Source organism: Pristiophorus japonicus, chromosome 18, assembly GCF_044704955.1.
Source record: "Pristiophorus japonicus isolate sPriJap1 chromosome 18, sPriJap1.hap1, whole genome shotgun sequence".
Classification (NCBI taxonomy): Eukaryota; Metazoa; Chordata; class Chondrichthyes; family Pristiophoridae; genus Pristiophorus; species Pristiophorus japonicus.
The window spans coordinates 104,324,913-104,338,378 of NC_091994.1; the positions used below are offsets into that span (position 1 = coordinate 104,324,913).

Below are 13,466 nucleotides of genomic sequence, written 5' to 3' on the forward strand. Positions count from 1 at the left end.
TTTATGCTTCAAAAGGGAATTGGATAAATACTTGAAGAAGAAAAAAGTACAAGGATATGGGGAAAGAGCGGGACGAACTGAATTGCTCTTCGAAAGAACCAATGCAGACTCAATGGGCCGAATGGTCTCCTTCTGTGCTGTACTATTCTACGAGCCACCTTCTATCCCTCTTCATCTAACCTTAGCACAACCTTCTATTCCTTTCTCCCTCATGTTTAACTAACTGCCCTTTAAATGCATCTATGCTATTCGACTCAATTACTTCTTCTGGTAGGGAGTTCCACATTCTAACCACTCTCTGGATAAAGATGTTTCTCCTGAATTCCTTATTGGTTTATTAGTGACTATCTTATATTTATGGCCCCTAGTTTTGATCCTCACATAAATGGAAACATCTTGTCTATGTTTACCCTATCATACACTTTTATAACCTAAATGACCTCTATTAGGTCATCCCTCAGCCTGCAGCTAATTCTGGCAGGTAATAATGGACCTAGGTTCCTTTTTGACTACACTCCAAAAGTGTTTCATTGGCTGTAAAGCGCTTTGAGATGCCCGGTGGTTGTGAAAGATGCTATATAAATGCAAGTCATTCTTTCTTTTTAGGTCCTTTGGTTTTTGAATGGATAACCACACATATTAGTGTCCTGTGTGTTAGTTGAAATGCAACTGGCTGTTTATAAAAGTATCACAAACTCTCAGTTAGCTACTCCATTAAAAGATAATTTTAGCACCATTATAAATCTAAGAGTAAATATAAGTAGGTGTCAAAAAGTTTCTAGCCATATTTAAAGTCAAAGGTGACCCGGTGGAGTAGAATTAATGAAAAAACTCAATCTCAACAACAACAACTTGTGGTTATATTTAAACCTTTAACCTAGTAAAACGTCCCAAGACCTCAGGAAAATTTACGATGACAGACAAGTGCCAAATGCCTGTTTGTTGGAGATCATGATTTATTGGGATTGTTACAAACTGATCATTTTCCAGCATTGTCTGTTTTTATTTCCCATCATTTATTCTGCCTGGTACAAAATATTCCAGTAAACTGAGCAATGAAGTAGGCAGGATAAAAATAATTGGGTGACTGTTCAGAAATTAACTTTGATCCTCAAAATGATGAGTTGGAAAGTCTGTCGGTGATACAATATCAGGAACCAATGAATGGCATTGGTCACACAACTCATGATCATTGTGTCAGCAGTGACACAAGGGTTTATTCACTGCCCCTAATCTATATTCAGTTCATATAATTTTTTAAGAAATTGTTTCAATTAATTTTTATATTTTTTTAAACTTTTGCCCATTTCTCACGTCGTGTTCTCCTGAAAACATTGACTTTCCTGCTGGACTACAGTTTGATGAGGGCAGGCGGCCTTCCGGTACTTTGTCCAAGTGGCCATTCTTTACAATGTGAGCCTGTACAGCTAATGTTGCAGGCTGTTGTTGGCCGTGCCCTATTTTGCCCTTATTCAATACATGTGCAGGTTTCATCAAGAATCAATCAATAGCAGAAAGGCTGGCTCTGATTTTCCTCTCCCTATCCCAGCAGGATACGGTCAATTGCAGCATCTTTACTACCACCTCATAGAGATGATCTCATAGATTCATAGAATGGTTACAGCGCTGGAGGCCATTCGGCCCGTCGAGCCTGTGCCAGATCTCTGCAAGAACACTTCAGCTAGTCCCACTCCCCCCGCCCTTTCCTCGTAACCCTGAAAATAATTTTCCTTCAGGTACTTATCCAATTCCCTTTCGAAAGCCACAATTGAATCTGCCTCCACCCCCCTTTCAGGCAGTGAATTCCAGATCCTAACCACTTGCTGCGTAAAAACGTTTTTCGTCATGTCGCCTTTGGTTCTTCTGCCAATCACCTTAAATCTGGGTCCTCTGGTTCTCGACCCTTCTGCGAATGGGAACAGTTTCTATCTACTCTGTCTAAACCCTTCTTGATTTTGAACACCTCGATCAAATCTCCTCTCAACCTTCTCTGCTCTAAGGAGAACTACCCCAACTTCTCCAGTCTATCCACGTAACTGAAGACCCTCATCCCTGGAATCATTCTCATAAATCTTTTCTGCGTCCTCTCGAAGGCCTTCCTAAAGTTAGGTGCCCAGAATAACACAACCTCCATTTGAGGCTGAACCATTGTTTTATAAAGGTTCATCATAACTTCCTTGCTTTTGTACTCTTGGCCTCTATTCATCAAACCCAGGACCTCGTATGCTTTTCTTAACCGCTTTCTCAAACTGCCCTGACACCTTCAACGATTTGTGCACATATACCCCCAGGTCTCTCTGTTCATGCACCCCCTTTAGAATTAAATAGAACTCAATAGAGACAGGAATACAATGTGAGGCCTTCTGATTTGTATGGATCAGCTGCATACTGCATTTACCAACAGTAATCCTCAGTGAAACAATTTTACTTAACTTTTTATTAACTGCAGCCAGCCAACAATGACAACTTATATTTATATAGCGCCTTTAATGTAGTGAAATGTCCCAAAGCGCTTCACAGGAGTTCGAGACTAAAAAATTGACAGAGTGCAAGATGACTTAGTACTTGGCTATGCACTTGAAATGCCGTAAACTATAGCGCTACGGACCAAGAGCTGGATAGTGGGATTAGGCTGGCACAGGCACGATGGGTCAAATGGTCTCCTTCTGTGCCGTAAATTTCTATGATGACACTTGTAAGCCATCACAGTGGTGTTGAAGTAATCGAAAATTGACAAAGGGAAAACCCACTATGAATGCTGCCACATTAGAATCTTAATAAACTTTCAGGAAAAGAGGTGCATGTTAAAAGTAATTGGCTTACAAAAATTCAAACCACTTATATCTCGTGGTTTTAAAAACTGGTTCCTGCAGAGCTCGGTAAACTACCTGGAGTGAACCATCAGTGCAGACACAATGCATATTGTACAAAGAAAAAAGTAAGATTTAATCAATTGATTCTTGTGGTCATATATTGGGAGCATTAGCAACTTTTCAACCCACTTATTGCTGAGTGCCAAGCACTAATTTCTGCTCGTTAGACTGGTATGTTTTAATTAGTTCAAATAACATGCTTAACGTATTCCCGGCAGTAAATTATGAAGCAGTACTGTATATCCAAATATTGGGGGATAGCATATGTGTGGGCAGTGATTGTGGCTGCTAGCCATCAACCAACGTGGCTTTATATCCACAAATCCAGGTATTGGCTCTTGTTTATTAATCTTCGGATTCAAATAAATATTTCCTTTAATTCAAGAAACCCATTAGCTAAGCATGGGTGGCACTTGTGTTGTAACCTCTGAGGAGTGTGTCTCTCAGTTGATGCCATCTGTCTATCTGGAATATGTTTTGGTTCACTTTATGCTCCAACTAGCCTTATCATAAGAACATAAGAAATAGGAGTCGTCGGTGACTTTGCCCCTCGAGTCTGCCCTGCCATTCGATAAGATCATGGCTGATCTGATCTTGGCCTCAACTCCACTTGTCCACAGTAAAGACTCTGTACTGTACCCTCTCTATTCTTCATTCATGGTTGGCCAGTTCATCATGGCTTGCATATTCATATATATTACATGATGGTTGCACTGGGATGTTGAAAAAGAATCAATAAAAAGGACAGCTAAAGCAGCAAACTGTGCGTACAAGTGGTCCCGAGTACATTTGGGCTACGGAGAAAGACCAGCTGGGAATACTGCTCATGGTTACTATCTAGAACGTGCACATGTGGGTATCCTAGGAGGACAAGATTAGGTGCAGCTGTGGCATTTCTATGCCATGGTTGAATGACCTGAAAACACTCAGGAAGAATGGCTATTTGCTTATGTGTGGTAGTTGAGGACACTGGTGTCTGTGAAACTGGACCTTAGCATGAGTATCTCAGGAGAGGAGCGGAGAACGTTGGGGAGGGTGGGAATGTTAAAAAGCAGTGAAGTGTTTGGGGACATAAGCACTACTTCTGCAATGGCATTTTAACTCAAGTCCAACTTCAAACTTGGGAGTCTTGCAAAGCAAGAAAGAACTTGTCGTTATATATTGCCTTAACAGCTGTGCAGGATATTCTAAAGTGCTTCACAACCATTGAATTACTTATGAAGTGTAGTTACATTGTAATATGGAGAGTTCATTGGGATATGCAGTCATCATGTTGCTGCTGGAAAAAATTCTGCCATGCCTTTAAATTCTGAGCTTGAATTCCTGGTCTGTTCGCCCAGCAGGTGACGCTCCATGTCATGAGTATAAATTTGTAAAATGTACCCTATGCTCTCAAGCTATTTGGCTGACATTCCAATCAGTTTTGATTTCTGCACCAAAGGGACTTTTTAATAAAGGAATAAAGAGTAGAGGTTAGTGAGAAATCTGAAATGTATATTCATTTAAAAAATGTCTTCCTTTTAATAGTAACAAATGCCTATCGTTTGCAGTTCTGTTGCTGCTTCTGAAAAAAATCAAGTACAGCTGGAGGGTATTCATCTCTTCACAGATCAACCACCAGTGGTTCGTGTACTGCCTTCCAGCAGGTTGTCCAATTTCAAGAGGCGAAAGAAAAAGCATTAACTTTACAATAACACATCATACAAGGTGCGCAAAACGAGAAGCTATGGCAACTAGTCTAGTGCTCATTATCAGCACAGCACGGACATAACATTAACTGCTATGTAACGTCGCTATTCCCTTACGTCCACCCAGAAACGCGTAATATGAATTGTTACTTGCATTTATTGTCACATTCTGGGCAGAATCAGCATTCAAAGGTAGACTCTCGAACGCGATTATAAAATACAGTAGACATTCCCATCGAAAATGTTCATCTTTAACTGGCACGTTCTCCCCCGCACGCATAAAAATAAAAGCAGTATAAGTATTAGGATCATGACAAAGGGATGGAAGCTCTGCAGCTGGTTCAAACAAGTACTGGCTTTGACAGCAGGTAATGTTCTTTACTTTCCCTCTAACTGATGCCTCTCTCCAGTTTTCCTTTATGAGATGTTGCCTCATGAGGCTCTTTAAAGGTTCTCAATGACTTATGTTCTTTTGCACTGCAAAATGACCGACAAGAATTCGGAGCAGGAGTGGGCTATTTGGTCCCTCGAGCCTGCTCCGCCATTCAATATCATGGCACAACTTTCCTGCACTATCCTCATATCCCTTGATTCCCTTAATATCCAAGTCTATTGATCTCTGTCCTGAATATACTCAACAACTGAGCCGCCACAGCCCTCTGGGGTAGAGAATTTCAAAGATTCACCACCTTCTGAGTGAAGAAGTTTCTCCTCGTCTCAGTCCCAAAATGCTGACCCCTTATTCTGAGACTGTGACCCCTGGTTCTAGACTCCCCAGCCAGGGGAAACAGCGTCCCAGCATCTACGCTGTCAAGCCCTGTAAGAATTTTGTATGTTTAGGAGATCACCTCTCATTCTTCTGAACTCATGAGAATATCGGCCTAGGCATAGGGAATACCTGCATGGTGGCGTGAGGCACTGTGTTGACAGAACCATTACTATGAGGTGTCCTCCGCTGACCAGCTTATCCAAGGGTCAACAACATTCTTTGAGGATTTAAGGAACAGGCAGCGCTTGAAGCTCAAAGATTTAAACAAAAGGAACATGAAACAAATGTCTTGATGTTATTGTATTGGGATGGCTAGAAAGATAAACACATCATTAAGTTCATAGTTGCTTTTTTCAGCCCAGATATTATGGTAACTCAATGCCACTCCCACACGTCATAGAATCAGACATTTACAGCACAAAAGGACACCATTCAGCCCATCGTGTCCGTGCCAGCTGACAAAGAGCTATCCAGCCTAATCCCACTTTCCAGCTCTTGGTCCGTAGCTCTGTAGGTTACGGCACGTCAAATGCATATCCAAGTACTTTTTAAATGTGATGAGGGTTTCTGCCTCTACCACCCCTTCAGGCAGTGAGTTCCAAACCCCCACCACCCTCTGGGTTAAATATTTCTCCTCAAATCCCCTCTAAACCTCCTACCAACTACTTTAAATCTATGCCCCCCAGGTTATTGACCTTTCTGCTAAGGGAAACAGGTCCTTCCTATCCACTCCATCTAGGCCTCTCATAATTTTATACACCTCAATTAGGTCTCCCCTCCACCTACTGTGTTCCAAAGAAAACAACCCCAGCCCATCCAATCTTTCCTCATAGCTAAAATTCTCCAGTCCAGGCAACATCCTCGTAAATCTCCTCTGTCCCTTCTCTAGTGCAATCACATCTTTCCTGTAATGTGGTGACCAGAACTACTCTAGCTGTGGTCTAACTCGTGTTTTATACAGTTCAAGCAAAACCTCCCTGCTCTATTCTGCGCCTCGGCTAATAAAGGCAAGTATCCCGTATGCCTTCTTAACCACCTTATCTACCTGTCCTGCTACCTTCAGGGACATGCACTCCAAGGTCCCTCTGTACCTCTACACTTCTTAGTGTCCTACCATTATTGTGTACCACTTATATATAGGCTTTGTTCTGAGAGATTTTTCAATAATTTTTCTTGTAATGACATAAATGACTCAAAGAAAATGCCTTTATCTCAGCCCTAAATAATAACCTAAAGTTTGTGTTTAAAAATATATATATATTAATGTTCCTTCAAAGCATGCTATATAATACTTGCAAGTTTATATGCTGAGAATGCCAAGAGCCTGATCCAGGCAGTTACGAAACGATGAAAAGATTGTGCACTGCCCGGCTGTTGGCTTCTGATTGAAATAACATTGTAGAAAGTGCACAAGCCAAGTAAATAAAATAAAAAATAATGCATGTATAATTGCAATCACAATGTAACGGAAGTATAAAGAGCTTAGTGAGCTTGTCATTTACATTTGCTTCACTGCAGTACCTACCCAGTAAAGTTTTAGCTCCTTTTATCTTCAGTCCATAGTCCAGCACATTCCTCGTGTTAAAACTTCTCGCTCTCAGACTCCCTTATCCCGGCGGCAGACTGAGAGCCTGAGGGAAATTGGATATACGAGTCTGCCGCTGGGTTGAGGGAGCCAGATTATAGCAGTGTAAACACTGGAAGCCAGCTCACGAATCTCAGTCCTCTAGAATCCAAATTAAAATGGTGTTAATTGAGAGACTAACCTTTTACGAAGATAAACCTCAGTGAATAAATAAGAAAAACGTTGCTTTTATATTGTACTGCCCCTACCACTGGCTCTGGACACACAATTCTCAGGTAACCAAGCAAATCCCAAGGCAGACATGTTGGATTCACTAATGTTGGTTCCTGGCAAGTAGAAAAACAGGTGTTCCCGATGGCTATTATTTTGGGATTGCTGTGGTTACATGAGATCTATATATCAGAATCCAGCTGCACTTGCACAACACAAAACCAATATAAAGCAGCTAAAGGAGTATTGATTCCAAATGGCCTGATAATGGAGCTGGGTTTATTTCTGCATAAAGCTCCAGCAAAGCTGATACTCTTTTTAAAAAAAAAAAAATCACCCCTTAGGAATTTGGGGTTTGGTCAATTTTCAGTTCAGCCATATGAATCAAATCACAGTCCATCTTACTGTGAAGATATGCACATTTCTTGCCAGTTGACTAGTGGAACAGCATGGGCAAGTCAAAGCCAGAGAGTTGCTGTTATTTTAGGTCCAACAGATATAATGCAGCACATACTCCAGGTGTGCAGGTGACAAGAGCCTCTGCTGCCGAACCAGAAGATCACAAAGTCTGAGTTGCAGGGTTGCCGCTTACTCTAACCCAAATTGCTTAGGTGCAAACCTAATCTGTATTTGGCTATGGCCATTCGATAGGGAGCATAATGGTGACAGGACATTCCTCTTATACAATCATAGAAAATTACTACACAGGAGGCCACGCGGCCCATCGTGTCCGTGCCGATTCTTGGAAAGGGAACAAAGAAGAGGTAATGTATAGGCCATAAGCACTTTGGGTCAATCAATACAAGGAAGATGGCAAAGGGAGATCTCTGCCTTATGGAAAATATAAAGGGGTTTAATGAGGATTTAAAGGTTATTTTAAAGATATCGATATGGGCATCAGTGACAAGGCTGGTATTTATTGCCCAGCCTTAGGTGGTGATGGTGGGCCGCCCTCTTAACACTTTTATACAACTGAGTGGATTTCTAGACGACTTCAGAGGGTGGTGAAGAGTCACATTGGTGTGGGACTGAAGTCATATAGAAGCCAGACCAGGTAAAGACAGATGGTTTCCTACCTTCACGAACTAGCTGGATTTTTTTCAATGGATTCAATACCTGCTTCAGAATTCAAATTCTCCATGATGGGATTTGAACGCACATTCACTGGATTATTAGGCCAAGCCTCTGGATTACGAGTCCAGTAACATATCCAGCACATACCATACCCAGCAATGATTGGGGTCCTCACTGACAGTAGGTTCCTCCTAGCTAATATTTATCCCTCAATCAACATCACTAAAAACAGATCATCTGGTCATTATCACATTGCTGTTTGTGGGAGCTTGCTGTGTGAAAATTGACTGCTGCGTTTCCCACATTACAACAGTGACTACACTCCAAAAAGTACTTCATTGGCTGTAAAGTGCTTTGAGACGTCCAGTGGTTGTGAAAGACGCTATATAAATGCAAGTCTTCTCTTTCAAAGAGACAGTGGACCTCCCTATTTCAAGCTTAGAACTATAATTGAACACTTTTTTTTGTAAGTTATTTGAAATAATGATGTAGCTTTCATGCATGGGTTCTGCATCCACAGCCACCCAGTTCTTTCAGAAGTCACAACACAGTGAAAAGATGATCCAACTTAGGTAATGTTATTGATTCTGGAATAGTATTGGGAGAGTGCTTGAGTAACTGGCCTGATGTACAAAATCATAATCTCCCCTTTAGGAATAAGCAATATACAGAGCAAGTGAAAAAGGAAAATGTTTATTCTGCAGTACAATGGACCCTAAACCATAAGCACCACACATTTAAAAAATAAAAACAAGAGTGCTGTAGACAGAGGCAAGGACAGGTTACCTGCCCACCCTATTCATCGTGGATCTGCTCATAGCATGGGCTGAGGAAAAAGAGAGGTAGGAAAAGTATTATTTAAAATAACTGTTACACAAAAACAGACCTACAGTCAAACTTTATCTTTTAAACTTGATTTGTCTTGGCAGGGATTCTGAAATATCTGCTGGGATATATGAATTCTGACTTAAAATGAGCTGAATTAAACCCGGGCTGAAAACTGTTAAAAGACATGATGCACTTTGTACTTAAAAAAGTTTTACAAGCCCTAAATTGCACAAGTACAGAGATGTACCCGAAGGCATACACACCTTCAGTATTTTTGCTATATATATATATATATTTTAAAGTAATGGATCATGGGATTGCAATCTTATCAATATTGTTAGTGTGAGTAGCAGCATTAATATGCAATTTTTAATACACAAAAACTTAAGAAGTTGAAGCAATAACTTTGTTCTGTTACATGAACTGAGCTACTAAGATGCTGCAATGCTAGCAAGGTCACAATCCCATAATCATCAACTTTATTTATAAATAGAAATATATCTTTTTCAATTTAGAGGGCTAAGAGCTTTATGGTAAATTGGTCTACAATATAATATTGTTGGGATTTCACTAGCTGCTGAGACTTTGTATCATAACTCCGTATGAAGGAGATTGAACAATGTTAGCCAGTCATCGGAGGTGAGGGGAAGCTCACACAACACAATAAGGAGTACCACAGGGTTCCCTGCTCTCATAATAATCCCCATTATTATAATTAAAGAACATATATAAAACACAATTTATTAACAAAATAATAAACTTGTCGTTGCAAACAGAGTACTGCATTGGGGTAAATATGGAAACTATTTCACCAAAAGACAGACCTGGACTCATTAGACTACTGGCCAATAATCCGCTGCTCACAGCGAATAATAAGCTTATCAGACCAGTCCATTGATCAACAAGTTTCTTCCCATTTCACCACTTCCCGCAATATTTTCTACGTTAGAATTTACTATTTAACAAATGCTGGTATAAAAAAATAAATATCGACATATACAGGGTGAGCTGCGGTTGTAACTGGTGGCATGTTGGAGAACATACCATTTAATTTACTTTCTGAGGCAATTATCACCTTATAGTTAACATTGAAAACATATCAAAACTGTAAGTGAACTCGCCATTCATGTTAGATCTTACAAAGCAAAGCTACACTATTTCTTTGTTACATAAACAATTTTGAGAAAATTGATTTTCCTCAGCACTGAAAGCAGAAATGCCTTATTAATGTCGTGATCGACAGACTCTTCAATTGTAAAAAAGCACACAAACCCTCATATCTTTGGCTATAGTAGATGCATCCGTTAATTTTAAATACTTCATACAGGAAGTGCCGTTCCATCAAAAGTGCCGGTGAAAACTTAGGCAAACCCCCCCCCCACAGCATAACAGAACCTCAGAGGTTCTGCAAATTTTGACTTTATAAAATTGTTGCAGTAACATTACTGCCATGCAAAATAAATAGGAATCAAAAAATAGAATGGCTTTGAGCTTCTACACCGCAAACCAGAGTTGCAGTGCCATATTACTCCTGCTGGTGGTGCTGCTGAGTCTACAGAATCCTCCACCGCCAGAACTGCAAGAACCCAAGCAGTGTCACCAGCTCTCTTTCAGCAGTACTTCAGCTGTTCGTACTGTGCATGTTAAAACACATTTGCAAAAATGTAAAGGTTATCATTTATCTTTTCATCTTAAGAACATGCAGTACAACAGATCGTAAAATTAATGGGCTTACAGTATTCAAAGTCAAATATTTCTGTTCTCTTTTTCTAAATGCATCAAATGCATCATCTGGATAATCATTAAATCTTAACAAAAGGAAATTAAACTCATCTGTTTATCAGTTCCGAGAAGAGGCACTTAAAAGTACATATATAAATACACGCTGACAAGTAACAGTGTAATTTTTAAAAATTATTTTGTCTTGTTAATAAATTAAACAGTCTTTATAAGGCAGGTTTCTGTAGACATTTGGTTCATAGAACTGCATTGCACAGGGATCCAGAGGCAAGCTGGGACACGACAATTCTCATTGCAGATGCAGGCAGAAGCTTTACGTAAACAGAAGTAATTCTGGAAAGAACAAAAATAGGACATTAAGGTGACAGCATTATTCTGGTTGCTGTTGAAATTTAAAGGTGGGGCAGCAGGAATTACATACATGTAAGAAAACATATCAAACAACAAATCTGATGTCAATGTTATTGCAAATTCTTATCTTTTGACTAAATACTTCATCATGAGACAGGATACACTACACATCACATCTGATATGAGTATTTACCAACTCTGCTACGCAAATGCAAAATAAGTTCATGGTTCACTTACAACACAAAAGTAATAACTTACATTTGTAAAGTGTCACTAGTACTTACAGATGCTTAACAATGAGGGTAAAGGAGATACCAAGATGGAACAAGAGAGATTATAGTGGAGGTGGGGGGCAGCGTGACGGGGGAGACCAAATAACAGTAGACTACAGAGGTTTTTAAAATACTTTTGAAGGAAGCGAGGTGGAGTGGGAAGTGAACAAAGAATCTATCACTGTTTATAGGGTAGAGGGAGTGGGGTAAAGTAAGCCAGAGGAACTGAAGGTGTGAAATGAGGAAATGGCTCAGTCAGTAATGAAGACTTGAGAGGTTGTGAAATTGCAAAGTCAAGGAGGAGACCATGTGCGTGGGTGGGGGAGTTTTTGTGAAGGCTGAGGTCAATGAAGGACAAGGATAGCAGAGAATTAAGAGGAGACAACGCAGGACGATTGCATGTGGAGGATGAAGTCTGGAAGAAAAAAAGAGCCACTTAGTGTAGAGATTGAGTGAGGCTCAGAGAGAAGAGATTTCAGTGATGAATAGGGTTGTAGACAATGAGAACCTTAAAGATGAGGAGAGAGGAATAGTAGGCAAAGGATAAGCTGCACATATGAAGATCTGGTGGAGTAAAGACATAGGCCGAATTGGGATTTGGAGATGACTGTTATCCATGGTGGTTTGTATGGGAGATGTGGCAGAACAAATGGCCAGGCAGTGAGTCTTGGTAAAAGGGAAAAAGTCGTCATCAGTAAGGCAGGTCTCAATCAAGCCATGATGTTAATGTTCACCTCCAGCATTGAGGTAGGAAGAGCATTGTTGGTGAGGGAGCAGGTCTTCTACACAGCAATGCAGAGGGGTCAAAATAGCTATAATCCCACTGGAATGGGTTGGGGAAGGAGTCTGAAGCAGAAAGATCTAAAGGGCATGGTGCAGAAGGGAAGGGGGCAGTGAGGAAGATACTAGAAGAGTAAAACTACAAGATGAGGTGGAGAGTAGATGTGCAAGAATGAGAGAAGCAGAACTGCTCAGATCTAAAGGCAGCATCCAAAACATGAATGCTGGTAGACAAGAAGCATTTTGCAACAATGTGGGTGACAGCACTCATGTCACAGTGCCACGTGAAAAAATAGGATGTGCAGATTGTAAATAGTTACTTGTATTGCTAGTGTGCTTATTATACATACAACTGCTCCACTCTTGGTGCTTCTATCTCTTTGTGTTGCTGCTCCCTGATGATTTGGGACTTTTGATGTTTAAATTTTCATAAAGACAGGATGGCTCTTCTTTCAACCTTCAGAATAGGAGGAAAACAATGATGACTTTTCATATTTTTTGCATGATTCCATGAATGTATCTATAAATCGCCCAACATAGAAACATAGAAAATAGGTGCAGGAGTAGGCCATTCGGCCCTTCGAGCCTGCACCGCCATTCAATGAGTTCATGGCTGAACATGCAACTTCAGTACCCCATTCCTGCTTTCTCGCCATACCCCTTGATCCCCCTAGTAGTAAGGACTACATCTAACTCCTTTTGGAATATATTTAGTGAATTGGCCTCAACAACTTCCTGTGATAGAGAATTCCACAGGTTCACCACTCTCTGGGTGAAGAAGTTTCTCCTTATCTCGGTCCTAAATGGCTTACCCCTTATCCTTCGACTGTGACCCCTGGTTCTGGACTTCCCCAACATTGGGAACATTCTTCCTGCATCTAACCTGTCTAAACCCGTCAGAATTTTAAACGTTTCTATGAGGTCCCATCTCATTCTTCTGAACTCCAGTGAATACAAGCCCAGTTGATCCAGTCTTTCTTGATATGTCAATCCCGCCATCCCGGGAATCAGTCTGGTGAACCTTCGCTGCACTCCCTCAATAGCAAGAATGTCCTTCCTCAAGTTAGGAGACCAAAACTGTACACAATACTCCAGGTGTGGCCTCACCAAGGCCCTGTACAACTGTAGTAACACCTCCCTGCCCCTGTACTCAAATCGTCTCGCTATGAAGGCCAACATGCCATTTGCTTTCTTAACCGCCTGCTGTACCTGCATGCCAACCTTCAATGACTGATGTACCATGACACCCAGGTCTCGTGTACCTCCCCTTTTCCTAATCTGTCACCATTCAGATAA

At 40.7% G+C, this 13,466-nt stretch overlaps 1 protein-coding gene across 1 annotated transcript in view; it reads right to left on the reverse strand.

The window, feature by feature from the left end:
• Positions 1-8,871: 8,871 nt before the first annotated feature.
• The window catches only part of ptpn11b (protein tyrosine phosphatase non-receptor type 11b), a 183,641-nt gene continuing 179,046 nt past the window's right edge, over positions 8,872-13,466 (reverse strand). The window contains exons 15-16 of the mRNA XM_070861026.1: positions 12,521-12,627; positions 8,872-11,100 (exon numbers count right to left, since the gene is read on the reverse strand). Coding sequence (XP_070717127.1) covers positions 12,543-12,627 — 85 coding nt within the window. The 3' untranslated portion in view covers positions 8,872-11,100; positions 12,521-12,542. The remainder of the gene's footprint in view (positions 11,101-12,520; positions 12,628-13,466) is intronic.